Here is a 17,853-nt window from a genome sequence, read left to right on the forward strand (position 1 = left end):
TTTACAACATTCTAGGGCACCTCTTTCATTGATATTTGAGTTAGTTATTATGTTTACTTTGGGATAATCCGGAAATTCGTTCGCATATCTATGCGTTGGCCGATTAATTACATAGTTAATATAATATCACGCTAGATACTGGACCGGAAGATACTGGTTTTGCTCTATAATTTTAGTTACTAATGCTACTATTTTTCGCTCACTTGTTGGCTGAGTTGAGACGAAATAAGAATTATTATTCAATAACATAAATATTATGATTGATAAGAAATGGCTTATAGGCTATCCTCGGTTTATTCAAAATCTTTGTGTTCATCAGTTCAACTATATAGCTCAAATTGATAAAATTATTATCTATTCGAGTAAGTTCGAGCTACAGATTATATAGTCTGTCTGCTCAAAAATCCAAATTAAGTTCTATCAACTACCCTAAAGACTTCTGCCATTGCTTAAATATCGACAACAAATAGAAGAAATACAACTGTTTCTCTGAATTCACATATTAAAATTGTCCACTGATTTTTGTAAGTTGGCCAAATCTAAAAACTCTCCTGGCTGGTACATCAAGTTGCAGATTACAGAACTAACTCATGTACGATAATGATCTGAATATCATTTTTTCGAAATCATTCCAGGAGAGTGGTTTTGTTGCTGTATGCTCTGTGTTGAAAGCCACATCTTGGCTGTGGCTATAAAATAGAGCTAACTAGGTAGTGAGCTGGCTGGGTTTGTAAAAAGTGAACAAGTTGGAACCTGACGCTTGAACTATGGTCTGATTTAGTTGATGCCGGAGCTCATTCGTTATAGGCTGCAGATCATGTTGGTGGGTGGGAGGAGTCTCTATCACAAAGCACAAAAAGAGGAAAGATGAATTGCTGTTGCGAAGGGAAGGAAGGTCGACGATTTAATTACGTATATTTTTGTGTCTGCCTCCCAAGACACCGGGTGGAGAGGGAAAAGCGTTATTTGTTTATAAAGCGTTATTATTAAGCATGTCAAAGATGCTGCAGCAAACAATGAGTGAAGTTATAGTCGCTCTCACTCCACCTGTGAGGCGGGCCTTGCCACATGCTTTACTGCTAATTGAAGGAGCTCATCACCCTTTCACATAAACCCTGCCTCCACATTATTATTTATCTATAATCACATATTAAATCATTAATTGCCCAATGTGTTTTTCTTGTCTTGAGATTTTCCAAAACATCTCAATGAACAAATCATACAACGATCGAGAGAGAGAAACTACAGGTTCAGCCCAAATCAGTTTCTCTCTCGAATTTTCATAGTTGACGATTTCCAAAACTAGGCTTATGCATACACTCAATCAATTCAAGCCCGAAAATTCATAACTGAACAAAATTGTCAGTTGAATTGGGTTATAATTGCAATCAAATCAAATCAATAATAATTAAAAAGTGAAAAATATTGTTCTGTATTGGAAAAATTCAAGGCGAGAAAGCCACAAACTGTCTCTCCAAACACATATTGTAATGACTATTCCGGCTGTTACATTAGGCATAAACGATTATCACATTTTAGATCAATATTCTCTTTTATTTTATTCAATTTAATATTGAATGTAATAAAATATCTTTATGATATTCTTTTGAAACAGATTTCAAATTATCTTTGTGAAAGAAATTATTGAGCTGTTTCCATCATTTTCATCAACTCTGTATTACCACAAGTAGCAGATTTCAAAAATCAATACAACAGTTCATGAACAAGTTCTCCCACCCAGGGCATCTCTAGTGTAACTTAAAAGTTACGTTCATATTACCAACCTAAAAAAAAAACAAAACTAAGTATCTACTGTTATAAACTGTTTATTACTAGCGACCCCCTTGGTTGAAGAACTCACTCATGAACTGTTGTATTGATCTCTGAGATCCTCAACTTGTAATTATTCAAAGCTGGTGGGAATTATTATAGAAACAGCTAAATATAGCCTATATTTATAATATATCATATACAAGTATTATATTACAGTAGTAGGTTCCATGATAATCCTATTCCAATTGAAAAAACATTCTGTCGCTTCAAAACTTTTGTCTGTCATCTTGGATCCGTCATATGGATCCAACTTCATTTCGAATGCAGCTACATTTTGAATCCAACTTTATTTTAACAATTGGGGAGGTGGTCATGTAATACATATTTCGATACAGAATTTTAAAGGAAAACCGCGCATCGATATTTCAAACCATTTCAATGATATAAATATTTGAAGGTACTAATAGATGCTACAAAAATGAATTGAATCAGTACGGTACATATACATTGAATAATCAAATGTTAGTGTACACTGATAGTAGCTTCTACTCACATTTTAACACTTTGAACAAAAAAACATTTGTCACAGCAACTGCTATCACAAATAGTATTAATTACGTGTATGTTACAGACAGGCAGACAGCCGTTAACGGAAGTGAGTTAATATAGAACTTATAAATTAATGTATTATTCAGCTGAAGTCATGTGTCTGAGCATAAAGTCTGTCTGTCTGACAGTCTGTGTGACAACTGCCAAATAATAGCATCAGCTTCTCTAAATGAATGGGAAAATTACAGAAATAGCAAGCAAATAATTCCAGCTGACTGATAAATGATAAATCAAAACAAATTTTTTTCTTACGCACTTTCAATGTTATTTTCATATCCTGAAAAAGAACGAAGGAGTGAGTCAATTTTATTGTCCAACGAACTTGACATGTGAAAAGGTTTGAAGAATTCGTGTTCAAAATTTGAAGCTTTTTGATCAATCCTCTCTAAAGTTCTTGTCGAACATACAAACAGACAGAAAACGACTTCGTAAGTCAAAAGTGAGAACTTCGCTAACGCTCGTTCAATTGATATATTCAACTAATTTGGGTGAATGAATGATTTTAAATCATTGAAGAAAACCCTTCTCTTCCAAACATATGTGGATTCAAAGCTTAAAATAATCTTATTAATCAGCTGATCGAAATTTTGCGTTCATCACGTGTGTGTTCCATTTTTGTAAGATTGGACATTTCGGTGTGCGGCTTCTATCAGCTGTTGCTAAATTATATTATTTTCATGACTGAGAAAATCTCACATAATACTTTTCAAAAATTCCGCTGATACTCTATAAGTTGTTCTATTAAAATCTATATTGATTATCTATAGCCACACAAAATACATAGTTATATAGTATTGAGAGTTATCCTTTTCTTGTCTGAAAAAAAACGGAGGATTGGATGGATTTTGTTGTCCATTGAACTTGATCTGTAAATAGGTTAGAAGAATATGTGTTGTAAATTTGAAGCTTTAAGAATTTTTGTTGTAAATTTGAAGCTTTAAGAATTTTTGTTGTAAATTTGAAGCTTTTTAATCAATGATTTCTTGAGTTATTGTCGAACATACACACACACACAGACAACGACTTCTGTCTTAAGTAAGTCAAAAGTGAGAACTCGCTAACGCTCGTTCAATTACTCATGAGATCGACTGAAAAGTAACCAAGCAAAAAAAAAAAAAAAAAAATACGATAATAATTATCCTATTTTTTATTTTCTCCCTCTACTGGATAGTGAATAAAAATTTTCTGTAACGATGTTTCGGGTTTGTGCTTGTCTCATCCACTTATTCTTCTATCATGATAGATTGTTTTGCATCTACAATTTTAATTTATATTTGGATTGTGTCGCTAAAATTGGTTGATTGTGATGCCAGTTAAGTGCAAACTTCATAAAACAGTGGATAACGAAAATAAAAAGAAACTGATATTGTGGATGTATAATAAAAATGTATAATATGGGTTGTAAGCAGTAAGTTGTGGGACAGGGTAGCCACCCCTTTCCTTTCAACCCTACAACGTGTTTCACGCCACAACAACAAAGCTACAACTTAATGCTACGTTACAACATTCAAGTCTTCATTTTTATCTCTTCCTCTGCTTCCCTTTACAAGTATATCATACCGGATACTCCATTGTTTCCTAATTCATCTATTCTCACTTTTCATCGATGACACGATTCTGTCACTCATTTCACGCATTCTACTTGAAACGTTTTGAGTTAAGGAGAGCAATGTAAGCGTCAACAGAATATGAGAACACCCAGGTTACATGTGGCCATTCGGCTGACTGAACAACACAAAATTCAAATTATTGCTGCTTTTCAAGAGATCAATACTTCATTCAAAAATGAATACTACAGAAAATTCCTATTCGATGTTATTTGATCTGTGCAATTAAGATAATCCTTTTAAGTTATCCTAAATAGCAAATTTCTAGCTTGGGATCAAATTTAACAAAATTTGCTCGTTTTTTGAGCTTTGTAGTCTGAATTGTTTTTTGAGAAGTGAAAATGACATAAACATAACCTAAATTTTAATACGGACAGTATAGTATAAATTGGAAATGGGAAAGTTTTGGGTATGAGTTTGTTGTGCCTTTCCTCATGACAAGTATTTGACACAATGATATAAATGAATAAAAATCACCATTAATCACTCCTCAGTTCCCCGACTGCGCGTGGAAGACCCAAATTCTACATATTCTATGACAGAAATGTATATGCTTATCGGAAAAAATTGAATACCCTTCGTTCATTTCCACAGTTGAAACTGTAAAACATTAGAAATAATGTCATTAATTCTAATGAATAAAAATTATTCATTAGATAAGTTTAGTTATTAGAAAATCTTTTTGTTGGATCTTGTTATTAAGTGGTGAAAACCAGGATCAAGATGGTTTTCATGAATCGTTCTTAACGAAGCTTTTTTACTGTGCTTTGAAAATTTTACTTGAAATTTGGTTAAATAGAATTAGTTTCATTCTTGATCTTGAAGTTTACACTGGTGTAATAAACATATCATTTGAGCTTTCAAGTACCAATTCACACATTCAACCAACTGATGAGATTTCTCTATTCTAGTAAACTAGATTTCTACAGCAACAGTAATGATTTAACGCTACTGACATTTTTAGAAATGTGACTTTAGTTGATAGAAAGTAGGATTCGATTGTGCGGGCTTGGAAGCGCTGCTAGGGCTGGCAGCACTCCAATACTGTATCCGGCCTATTAACTGTTTTTAGATAAGCATTAATTACCCAGGAAACATTCGCTCCATGCTCAAGCTCACCATCAATTATATTTGATGCAATAATCATGATAAATTTAATCTTCACTTTTATCAAATCACTAGTAATTCATATCCGTAATTCAATGTCCGTAAGACATTGTAGGCTTCTTGAAATGGGTTATTCATGAATTCCTAAATTGAGATCAATAGGTTGATTTTATCAGTGTTTATGTAAGGAACAGAATAATCCCTCTGTTCAGAATAATCCCTTAAGTATTTTTAGTTATGTGTTTGTGTCAGTATTCATGTTTTTTTTTCAAATATTGCTCTTACAGGATGACCACTATTATTAGGTGAGAAAGTTATAAATGATATTTAATTTTTTTCAATGTAATAAATAAACATAGGTACACATACTAGAATATACACATCGATGTATATTCTATACATGCTAGTGTTTGGTTTTGCAAATGGCTTCTAAAGCCATTTTGGTATATTTGTTAATAGGAAAAAAACATGTTTAGAATAACATGTTCAACTCTTGAAACTGGCCTCATTTGATTGGCACGCTATTGTTATTACATATTGTTATTACCGCTACTGCTCATGTACACTTCTTAGTTACTTTACTAGCTTCTAGTAGGTAATCTAACGTGATTTGACAGTTATAGGAGTCATCCTCATGGTAATCTATCATTCTTGTTTATGAGTGAGTGGTATGAGCAAAGTTTGATGTATGAAAAGACATTATGGAAGCAAAACTGTCGATGAGTGAAGACGATGTTTTAAGATGGACCTACAGTGTTGGAAAGGTGAGCGAGCTTTTTGTGTGAATGGCTGGCAGATAAGAGAGCAGAGGATGCCAAGCAGATCTGGTGCTGGTGTCTAATGTGAATGGGGTGTTTGAGAAGCCGACCAGGACCAGTAGCACTTATCCTAAGTGACGATAGTGAAAAGGTGATTTTTATGGAGCTGTAACGTGCACCTGAGCTCACCCTCCTCATCCCCTCAGCCATCACCAACACTAAAACATCCTCTTAGGCTGTTCTCCTGTTAATTCGCCCATTTACATATCGATTGACAACAACTTCACCGCTATATATAGCCTCATCCTTTTTTTAACCGTACAAATTATCACTGAATATATTGCTACTTTCCACTTACCGATTCCGATCAGCCTGTTTCTCAACAACTGCTCACATCACACGATAATATCGTTGTGTACCATAAAATCAATACATTATCAAGATATGATAAGATTAGATTATATTATCATTATGATAAGATTGTTATTTTTTCAGAATATAAAGTTTGTTTTTTGGTCCTGCAAAATTATTTCTTAATATGTGAATATTTCCTATTTTAGTGATATTAATGTAAAATATTTCTTTTATGTTTGATTTTGAAGCATCTACATTTAAAAATCTACTTTGTGAAAATAATTGAGGACTGAAAATTTTGTGAAGTGAACAACTACAAGACTCAACCTATTTCGGACCATGTGTAACATCATCTAAATTTGGGAGAGGAATACCACAAGGTTACCTTATGTTTCTCTCCCTATCATTTTGATGATGTACTTATTGTATGAATCAATAAAGGTATTATAGTATGCAATACGAAAAATGCATATACGATTAGAAAGCCTTCCAGTGCATTTCTATCTACTTGAGAACAATCAAACTTAAGAAATCCATATCCACAAAGTCCAAACTCAGGTAGCTCTATTGAGTTCTTATGAAGAATAAGCTCAAATCAAATCTAATAATTCATTATAAAGCAAATTCATTTTCTTAATTGATCATGAATAGACTGGATTTGTAAGGCTAATATGGGGCCTACGATTTGGACATTCAGATGATATCGATTCTTCGTATTTATAGGAATAATCATGTACACAGTAAACCTTATAAAATTATATACAAACCCATTATATTAAACAGAAATACCAAGTCATGAATAGGCTGTCGAATTACATCAGCGGTTCCAACATTTTTTCACTGCCGTACCCCGTGAGATATTTTTTTCAAATTGTACCCTCTGAAACAGTTACCTTTTTCATATCTACAACTTTTTCAAATCTACAACTTTTTCAAATCTACAACTTTTTCAATTTGATGTAAATGTAACCATGAAAATGAGATGATCCAAACTTTCAGATGATCCAAGCCAATTTTTTAGAATCTTAGCTTGTATCTTAACAATTTTCATATATGTACAAACTCAATTCAGTTTGTGAAATCATCTTAGATCGTTATTTATAATTTAAAACAAATCAATAAATTGAGGATCATATATCGATATATCCTGTGAATATATATCCTGAAAAGCCAGAATATCATAACATTTCTGGGTTTATTCTCCAATCTTGTTTAAAAAAAACCTTTCAAGATCTTAGGGGTCTTCGATCGCTATTTACATTCTTTCTTACAATTTATAGGCCCTCTCAGATTTAAATGATTTGTATGCTAAGGGCTCGAATGCTAAGTAGGCGAATGTGTTTTAAAACATGTATATATATATATATATATATATATATATATATATATATATATATATATATATATATATATATAGATAGATATACATATTTTTAAATTAAATCTTCAATTATATCGACGAATATATTATTGAGCTCTCATTAATTTCTAAAAAAATGCAAGAACATGAATCATAGAATAAAATTTTGAAGTAAGAGTTTATCGATAAAAATTAAAATTATTCTTAAAAAAAGTCAAGCCCGTTTAATTGTGACCCTTGAGCTTGTTTTTGTTGCACATAATTTTGAAATCAAAAAATATTTTGTGTATCCCAAACCATCTCGTTGCCTTTCCCAGGTTGGGAGCCGCTGAATTACATGGATAACTGGAAGATGATAACCGCAATAAAAATGTTGAAATGTATACATTATAAATGGAATTAGAATTATTTTGAGTGGAGAGGGGCTGAGTTGTACGGTGACGGGGGAGGGAGAGGGGCGATATACAAAGCGGCTGCTGCTTAGGCATTCAGTTGACGCTTGTTATTGTAATTGAGGTTCAAGATTGACGTTGAAATAAATTTGCACCGGGTTAAAGGGAAATGGAAACAGGATGTTGAAAGTTTGGGTGGGTCGTCAAGTCACTTGCCTGCGGGCTGCAAGCAGGAAGAGGAGGAGGAGTGGTAGCAAAGAAGACGACGACTATTGATCCAAGGCAAAGTCACAGACCGGCTGCCTCACGCGCTTCAGATATATGGAGCATTAAAAGAATTGATGATTGCTGAGGGACATCTTCCACTGGCGCGCCCCTCACAATCACTAGGGGACCCCTCTCGCCATCACTCCCTCTCACCCTCCTACCCTCTCACTTCAATTATCATCACAATGATCCCTCAGCGTCTGGAATAATAATTGCCATGTTAAATATCTGCAACTTAAAATTATCAGTGGTCAATGAAGTTATGTAGGTTCGGAATCCGCGTAAAACAATTATCAGAAATATCCTCTTCAATAAATAATAATAATAATCATCATCATCATCCCTCTTCACCCAAGGTTGATGTGGTCATCATTCCCTGAAAAAGAAGATTCAACTCCTCTATTCACTGTGATAGATTGATTTTTAACCAAGAAGACTTGAGTTGTCATAGTTTTCTTTTCAACCAACATTTATTGGAGTAATAGTATTACTTTTATTATTTCTGAATTGAATGAGAACAGTATTGGAGAATATTGTGTGGGGTAATAAGATGAGATGATAACATGATCAAAGCTCCAAACTTCACTTGTTTGGTGGGATTCGAACCCACGATCAGCATCAGTGTGTAAGAGCAAACTGAACGTACTGAACGAACGCAAGCCGGGTGTGTGAGTGTATGATATTATGTATTATGTATTATTTATATACATTCTACATATGGATGAGAAAACAATTTCATTATCAACACTACGACGAGATAAACAGTCCCAGTTTTACCACGTTAATTTTAATGTACTCCATGATAACATTTTTCATTTTTTGCTGAGTGTGAGGCTCACATGAGCTCCAGGCTTGTGCATGGGTAGTGATGATGAGGGATGAGTGCACCTCAAACTCCAGGTAGGGTTCATCACATCAGATAACTGAACTGCATACAATCTATTCCTTGCTATGGAAATAAAAATTGAACGATATCGGTGGTGCAAAATGCAGAGAGGGATGATGTGCTTTGAACGATGCAAGGGATGTGTGTTGTGTGTGCGTTTGTGAGTGAGATTGAGAGAGAGTCAGTAAGTTTGAAAGAGAGCGAGTGTGTGTACGAGTTTGACAGAGTGAGTGTGAGAGAGAGAGAAAGATAAAAAGAGAGTGGGAGAGTGAGTATTACTCTGTGGTCTGTGCTAGTGTAGACCGATGAGTGAAGATTTGCATAAAACGTACTCAGGGTGGAAACTGCTGTGTGGATAAAATGCTAATTACAAGGGTCGTTGTGCTACGCAGCGTTGCTACGCTTTACGCAGCATAACTAAAGCCGCGTTTTGTTGCTTTTGTTATTGAAATACATTTTCACTTGTTACCGACTTCTCAAGAAGCTCGGTCAGTCGAGATGTAAAAATTTGACACTTTTCTAGTCAGCTGCGACAAATCGTAGTTAGCCACAGATTCGAGTTAATAAACCAACTGCCAGTATTATGATGAATAAAAATATACAAACATCACGCTTCCTCATCAATTTATTCCTCATCACAAACATTAAAAATTCTATCAGTAGATAAACAGGAATACATCTAATTTGATTCCATTCCGACTTATACCTTCACTTAAAATTCTTTATACTGGCGAAGTTTTAACATAATTCGAAGAGATTATGGAATCAATTACTGCTATCATAAACAAGTCTAAATTTTGGCTTTTACATCTTCTACATTCTAAATTTTCCAATGTCTCTTCTCACAATCTTTAACAGTATGAAAACGCTCAACATTTAAATTCTCTTTGTAGATTCCCACCGCTCTAGAATCATTGATAATATGAATCAGGTAACTGTTCCTACTAAGCAGAGTTTAAAATACCGATTAACAGTACTACTTCAATTATAGATTGTCTAGATCAAGCAGGATTGATTTCGCTTGGAGCAACCCAATATATCATGAGTAGAATTTTTGTTTCAAAAGTATTCTTAGATTTTCTGGTATTCACCCAACTTAAGTAGAGTAGGCTGAAAAGGGTATATTGAATTTTATTGCAATGTCGAAACAAAGCTGAGACATGCAGAGTATTTTATATGATAGTTGGAATATATAGTAATTTGGAGGCTGTTTTATTCAGATGACAAAAGGCACGAACAATATGCGGCACTTTGATTGATGATTTGAATTCAGCACGGCGGCTGTAGGTTGGATGGCTGGATGCTTGGATGGCCAGCTTTCATAGAGCTGTAGATTGTAGGGCTAGATATTGCATGTGATGAGACGCCTTTCAAAGTGCACGTACAACTCGCCTCGTTTGTACACACAACACAAAACACGGGTCTAGTCACAAGTCACAGTCGGTATGGTCTAGGCGTTATGCAAATTATTTTTTCACATGCTGCTACCGGAAGCCGTTTTTCATGCGAACCAACGGAAAACAAGAGAAGCTCCTCACCTTTCAATAGAACGACAAACGGATTCCTCTAACTCCCACTTCAAAACTACAAGATTTGTGAATGTGTTTTCCAATCAACTGTTTGCAGGAAATAAACATTCAATGAAGGCTTATTTCCAAGGTTGATTGAAAAATCTCATACTCAGCTTCGTAATAATTGAAACATCATCAACTTTCATTAACATTATTTTACTTTCGTCAACTTTACAAAGCTTCAAATACTCCATTATAAAATACTGATTATTGATGAAAACATAACACAAATACTTGTACTATATATGAAACAAATTAATTCACAATTGATCTGACGACTATATATATATAATTAATTTAATGAGGCTGCTCTGAGTTGAGGATCTGCTCTGCTGATCGCTGCCCAAAATCACAACTATACCTAACTATAGAAAGTGTAATGGGAATCAGAGCATCGCTCTATTCACATTGGCAATTGCTAATGAAATTAATTAATATGCATTCTGCCGTCTGCAGCATGTAGGAGGGAGAGGTTGATGGTTTGTGGCAGGGGTGGACGGGTTAGGTGCTGGTTCAGCACTTCGCACCCTCTATTCGACTTGCAAACTCCTACCCTTGAAAATATAATCATCATTAACCATCAATCCCTCACTCTCCAATTGTCCAATTGGCATTTTATGAAAGTCTATTCCCTTGTTGGATGCTTTCATTCAATGCTCCTACTGTTTAGGCTTGGTCACTTGGACGTTTAAAAATCTCTTCTGACAATGATCTTACCAGGAGTTACAATAAAACAGGGTTTCAAGTTTCAACTATTCTAAAAACCTAGATGATTGGATGTGGGTGATAAACGAAAGTTGCTTTGTTCAATCCAATTCAGTTCATTGAAACACACACAAAAAAAAGCTAGCTGGACACTCAATAGATTATACTGAAGTTATTGAAGTGTAGCAGTGATATAATAACGTTATTGTGGAGATAAATTTGTACTGACAACGATCAGATTCAAATATTTATCTTCTCTGTATGGAATACGAATCAGAAGAAAGGGCCAAGCTACATGAAGCGTTTTTGCACTGGTAGCGGACGAGTTGGCAAGGCAGGAATCTCTCCGATTGACTGATTATCAGCTGATTCCCGAACGCAAACCCAATGAGAAAATCAGAGGCCTTGATGTCTACATAAATACACTATATAATATGAAACTATAAACCCTCTACGATTCTGCCTTTATTACACTATATACAATATTATAAACCCTACTATACACTACTACACACTACTGTATTCTTCACACTAATATATACGATAGAAATGGTTTATAGCATTGACTTTTTGAGAAAAAGTTGTTGAATCGTTGGATGAGCACTTCTCCAAGTATACTCTGTCAAATAATAAGCTTCCAGATTTGATGTGGTCATTCTCGTCGCTAATGTCTCTTCTCATTGTAGCCCGGTTCGATTCAATACCTTGCGAACCTTTTATGTTCCTATTTACTTTTACCTCTCGAACCTATTAGGAACGTACATTTCATTCGGATCTATAAAATAATAACGGTGATTGACTGTCGTGTGCTCAACACCCAATACTTGTGCTTTAATACCACCCACAACCCAACTTGTTTTTGTTATTCGCTCCCTATTTCAGTTGCGGCTCGTGGAGGAAAATTTAGGGGAAGCCCAAATAATTTGAAAAATCGAATATGACATAGGCTATCAAGTATGTGATTTGAAAAATGCATTTCTTATTATTCCCAATTCTGTTTCGTGTCGAAAATGAGTCATTTGAGAAAAAAAATGAAAAAATAAAACTATACTTTAAGTATGCCTGAAAGTTTGTATAAAGAAGGTTACTCACAATAGTCTTTCTTGTCACTATCAGTCCACTTGAAGAATGGATATGATATGTGGTTGAAATGGTATGGTTATGATATGATATGACATGGCATGATATCTGGTTGCCATGGCAAAATTGTAACGTGTTATAAATTTTCGGCTCTAAATTTATTGTCTAAATTCAATATTTTCTAAATTTGGCTTAGTGGTTTTGTGTTTTGTTTCGGTTTTGTATATGTTTGGACTTTTTAACATCAAAATGAACTTTATTGCGAAGTGAAAAGTGTAAATTTAAAGTATTGTGCTCACTATAACCTTAGTGTCCGGTTTTCCATTAGGGAACTTTGGACTATATACGGCGAGGTGGAACTACCCTTGGGTCTCCCCACCATTCAAAGCCATATGCTAATAATAATAATAATAATATAATAATAATATAATAATAATAATAATATAATAATAATAATAATAATAATAATAATAATATAATAATAATAACTTGAAGAATGGTGTCTCTAAGAGAGCACAAACTAAATCTATTGATGGTTCCATAATAATAACTACGGGTACGCGCCACCTTAGTCCTCCGACACACCCAGAACCTGACAGGAGAAATTAGTCACGGACTCGCCCCGCCAAAACAAGACACTTCTTTTTCAGCACAAGAACGACAAAAGTAGCCACCGCCAAAACAAGTCTGATTTTCAGTGCTAGGATGGATGTGTCTGACTTTGACGGTGGTATAACACTACACTAACTGTAACTAACACTATTTCTTCTACAGATACATTATTTACACCGGTATATTTATAGAATAATGAATAAGGTTCAATAGAATAAATTATTCACAATAATAAGAATCAGCGCGACCGTGTTGTTTTCAAGATTTTTAGGATAACCTCAAAGCCTCAAACTGTAAACAGCAGACATGCGGTTCATCAAGTAGGCGCTTTTAAAACTTCGATTGTGCCAACCTGACCGATAGAATTTTCGCAAAACAAATTCCTCGTTTTTTCGTTATCTTCTGCATTTTTATATTGTAAGGTTGGTAGTAAGGGGATGCCCCAGCTCGTCTTGCAGTACCTATAGGCTTCACTAATGTAGAGTATTTATATATCGTTTTGCATCTCAGTAATATGGGAAAACAACAAAACTCACCAGCGACAAAATGCTTCACATTTCATACGCACAGCCAGCCTTATTCAGATTCAGCTAATGAGATTGATGCTAAGTTATTGAACAATAAATAATCGTAACCCTATGAATATTCTGGGAACTTTATTTATCATACTTATTCTTATCATAAAAACATTATTTTGTATTGGAATATCTTGGTACAGCCGGGCAGTACTTGATTCCCCCGGCGAGCCGCCATTGCCCTATTTTATTTGCGACGCCCGAAAGTACATTCATTTATTTCAACAATGCTGTTGATGCCTCCAATTCCGTACTTGCTTCCAGCAACCATACTGTCAGCAAAGAACGAATCGAATCACAGTCTCGTCATTCAACCTGGTTTCTCCAATATTATGGTGTTTTTTTTTAATATTCCAGTAGCCATTCCACTAGAACCAATACAAGTTTCAATAAGCGAATGTGGTAGTTTGTAAAAATAGTCCCTTCTCTAATTGAATCTTTCCTTCAGGATGTTCTATTTGTTACACAACATAATCCGTTCAGATTAGTTGATTGCACCAATTGTTTGCAGGGTTTGGTTTTTACCACACGACAGACATATACTTTGCTTCGAAATTAGATTGTACATAAATAGAAACTGACATAAACTTTACGGTTTAGATATTTGTCGCATTTTCAAAAAATCTGCAGGAACTCCATATTGCACCAAGATCACGTCTACACGTCCTTGTTCACCTCTACAGATAAGGGAAATTGAATCCCCAAGTGAAATTCTATGTGTGGAATAAAGTCACTGCACAAGGATCAGAAATGTGCTTAAATCTATCTGCCAAAGATCGTCGAAGTCGTATTATTCTCCCTTGGCCGTTTCATGCACCCATTGAAATAGATTTTACCCCAATGATTCTATCTCCTATTTTTCTATTCACGATAGATCTGAGTATACATTGCTGAAATCAATCGAATTTTCTCATTTGAAAGAGCAGAGGTATCAATATATCCCTAAGTATTTATTGGTATTAGAATACTCTCAATGAACTGGGAATAAAGAACTGTTGGCTTATCAGGAAACAAGTCAAAGCGATCAATGAGAAGTTGGTCGAGAACGTAGCTAATTGAATGGATGCCCAGGGCGCTATTTTTAATTGCCATCCTATCTGTTACCTCCTGCGTTATCAAGTAAAGCTTTGAAAAACAAACAATAGACTTCTTGTTACAAGCCAAACTTCTTATTTGCATCAATTTGTTAAACTCACTCTGCTCATTGTTGAGCTTCCCGATAGCAATAATTAAAGTTCAAGAATCAATCATTACTCCCCGTTATTATTTTCACAAGACAGCAAAACTTTTTGTTGCCCATCTATCAACGAAATTTCTCTCTCAAAATGTGATGTGATTTGCATATAGTCAAAATCTTATTGCTTTCATACTTATGTCTAAATCTTCACTAGTATGAAAAACCAATCATAACCAATAACCAAGCTTACAATTGTCTGGAATGTATGAACACTTCCAAATAGGCAATAGCGTTTTGCCTTCAGACTGTGAGATCAATTACATCTTAATCAAATATCAGAACTATTCTGGAACATCAAGGAATCTATAAAATCATAGTAAATATTATAATATTAGAAGCAATGAAAGAATGAGCAATTTCCGGTCGTACGGAATCGACTTATTTTCATTCCTTCCTTTCACCATTACCCATTCACAAGTTTATGTAGGCATCATCTGTAGAAAAAAATTGGGTTTGATCATGACGTATGATTGCATAGGCCTACAGCACTTTCAATGGACGGTGAATTATTTGTAACATTCTATGTTATGTGAGCTTAAATAGAAGTGATTTTTTGTTAATAGGTTGATTTTGTCGTGTTGCAGACGATATTGAACTCGATGCACAAATACCAGCCAAGGTTTCACTTGGTACGCGCCAACGATATTCTCAAGTTGCCATATTCCACGTTTCGTACTTACGTCTTCAAAGAAACCGAATTCATTGCCGTCACCGCCTACCAGAATGAGAAGGTAAGTCACATACATGCTATTTCTCTCTTCATATTCTTATGTATCAGATAATAATGACGCATGACTGTAGCTAGTATCCAATCAAGCTCTATTTAATCGAACAAAGAATATAGACACACTTATAAAATCCTTTCTGCTCAATATATATAACCAAATTTGTTTATTAAAAATTTCAATGTTGTACAGTTGACCATTGGTAGGTTGAAAGTAGAGGTTCTTAGTAGTGGGTTGGTATACTCTGAAGGACAAGTAAAATAAATGTAATTTATTAGGAAATATGCAAGCACTAATTGCCTGATCGGTTTGTACTCTACAATCCACCTTTGTCAATATCACTCTATGCAAAAAGAGAACTATGACAATACATTCGTTCAAAGTATGGCTAGTACAAGCATACAAGCATGACAATGGTGAATATTCTGCTATTCAAAATGAAGGGGATTTGAACAATTTCCAAGCATGAAACATGACTAGATCTTCTACTATCAACCCAAAAAAGGAATATATAGTATTAACTGTGATATAATAATATTTTGTCTGATAATTTGCGACTCCTCCCTGCACACGGACAAATCATCCAGGCAGGAAGAATTTATTCATGTAATTCATAACACTTTTATGTTTTGTAAATATGTCATATTTTATGAATAAATCAATTTCAATTTGAAATTTTACTATTGATTTAAATAAATTATGAATGCGTAGACTTGAAACATATGTTGTATTCAGTGGAAATTATTGTATTCCATGGTGATTTGATTTGAGTATTGGTACCACTTACTAATTTAGGTTCAGTGACCCCACCATACTTCTACTTGGAGAGTATATTTTTGCATTGAGCGTCATCTGTTGCTGGCTGAAGAACTAAAAACCGGTACTTGGCAAAGACCTTAAAGATGCATAGACTCACATACAGCGCTAGTGTCGTACTTGGAATTGAAATCCGCCATTGAGGGGGTAACCCATAAGATTATTACATACCAATGCCACCAATGCCTTTGTGATCTATTGTATTACAAATATATATAGATATAATACTCGTGCTAAAATACCCCAATGGCAGCCTTCAATTTCAAGTAAGAGCTATCATTGGGAAGGCATAGGCATTGTGGGTCTATATCTCTTTAAGGTCTTTGGTATTTGGTGCATAGCAGCTCACAACTAGCCACCTCTATAAGGCACCAGCGATCCTTTGAACTTTCATGAATCTATACTCTCTCTAATCACACCTAAAATTATACGGAATTGAAATACATGATGTATTGCAGGGCTTCTGAGGTGTTTAGGAACATCACCCGTGTAATAAACAATAAATACTGTAGTCTATAATACATCGAACTCAGAATGACATTAATTAAACGTCAATATTGAATTTCATTAGAAATAGTCAATCACACGATAGTTATAACATTCTCTGTGTCTCAGCATAGTCAATGATAAAAGTTATTGACATTCATGTTTCTCATACACTTGGGATCAAAATATTTTTGAACAAAAAATTGTATAATGAATTGATCTATTACATAATATACAAGAGAATCAATATAAATAAATATGAGAAAAACAGTCGTACTCAACTAATAAAATTCATAGGACCTGTAAAAAGTTCATTCAGACGGTTGTTTGAATCGGACATTTCACACTACTAAATTACTCCAACGATGATTTTAATGAGTTCACATCAACAAATAGAAGTAATTTCTGATAGGATAGAAAAAAGAGTTACCAACTAAAATGAACTCATGAAACACTTTCAAATTAAACATTGTAACGGAATTCCAAGAATAATTTGGAAGAGTAATTTTTGATTTTCTCTCATTTCTAATGGAAGGAGATTCAATATATTGATCGCACATGGAAAAAGGCATTGCTTTAATGCATGCAATTAACACTTAGATATTGGCGAATGTATAGGGATTATACTTTGTATAGGAATTTAGGGAATTTAAGAGTATAGTCTCCTCCTCTTGTAACTCTGATAAGAACATTATTTCTCAATTTTTATGGAAGCGATTGATTCAGACAGATACTTAAAGCTGGGTTTACACTATGTAGCAGAGCTATATAGCAGAGCTACATGTAGCTACATGTAGCTCAGCCATTATAGCTCTGCTAAAAGTTCAAAAAGTGACACTGGAGATTTGCTATATAGCCCAGCTATATTGCAGTTTTAAGCCTATTTTCTGAGCTATATAGCAGAAAATGAGCTATCCAAAGTTTTCGGTAAAC

General features: G+C 34.5%; 1 protein-coding gene across 8 annotated transcripts in view; it reads left to right on the forward strand.

Moving 5' to 3' along the window:
- The window catches only part of LOC111045216 (optomotor-blind protein), a 128,698-nt gene that overhangs the window by 91,229 nt on the left and 19,616 nt on the right, over nucleotides 1–17,853 (forward strand). For all 8 annotated transcript variants that reach the window (XM_022330566.2, XM_039441226.1, XM_039441223.1 and 5 more), the window contains exon 4: nucleotides 15,478–15,624. In XM_022330566.2, coding sequence (XP_022186258.2) covers nucleotides 15,478–15,624 — 147 coding nt within the window. The remainder of the gene's footprint in view (nucleotides 1–15,477; nucleotides 15,625–17,853) is intronic.

The sequence above is a fragment of the Nilaparvata lugens genome, chromosome X (genome assembly GCF_014356525.2).
Source record: "Nilaparvata lugens isolate BPH chromosome X, ASM1435652v1, whole genome shotgun sequence".
NCBI lineage: Eukaryota > Metazoa > Arthropoda > Insecta > Hemiptera > Delphacidae > Nilaparvata > Nilaparvata lugens.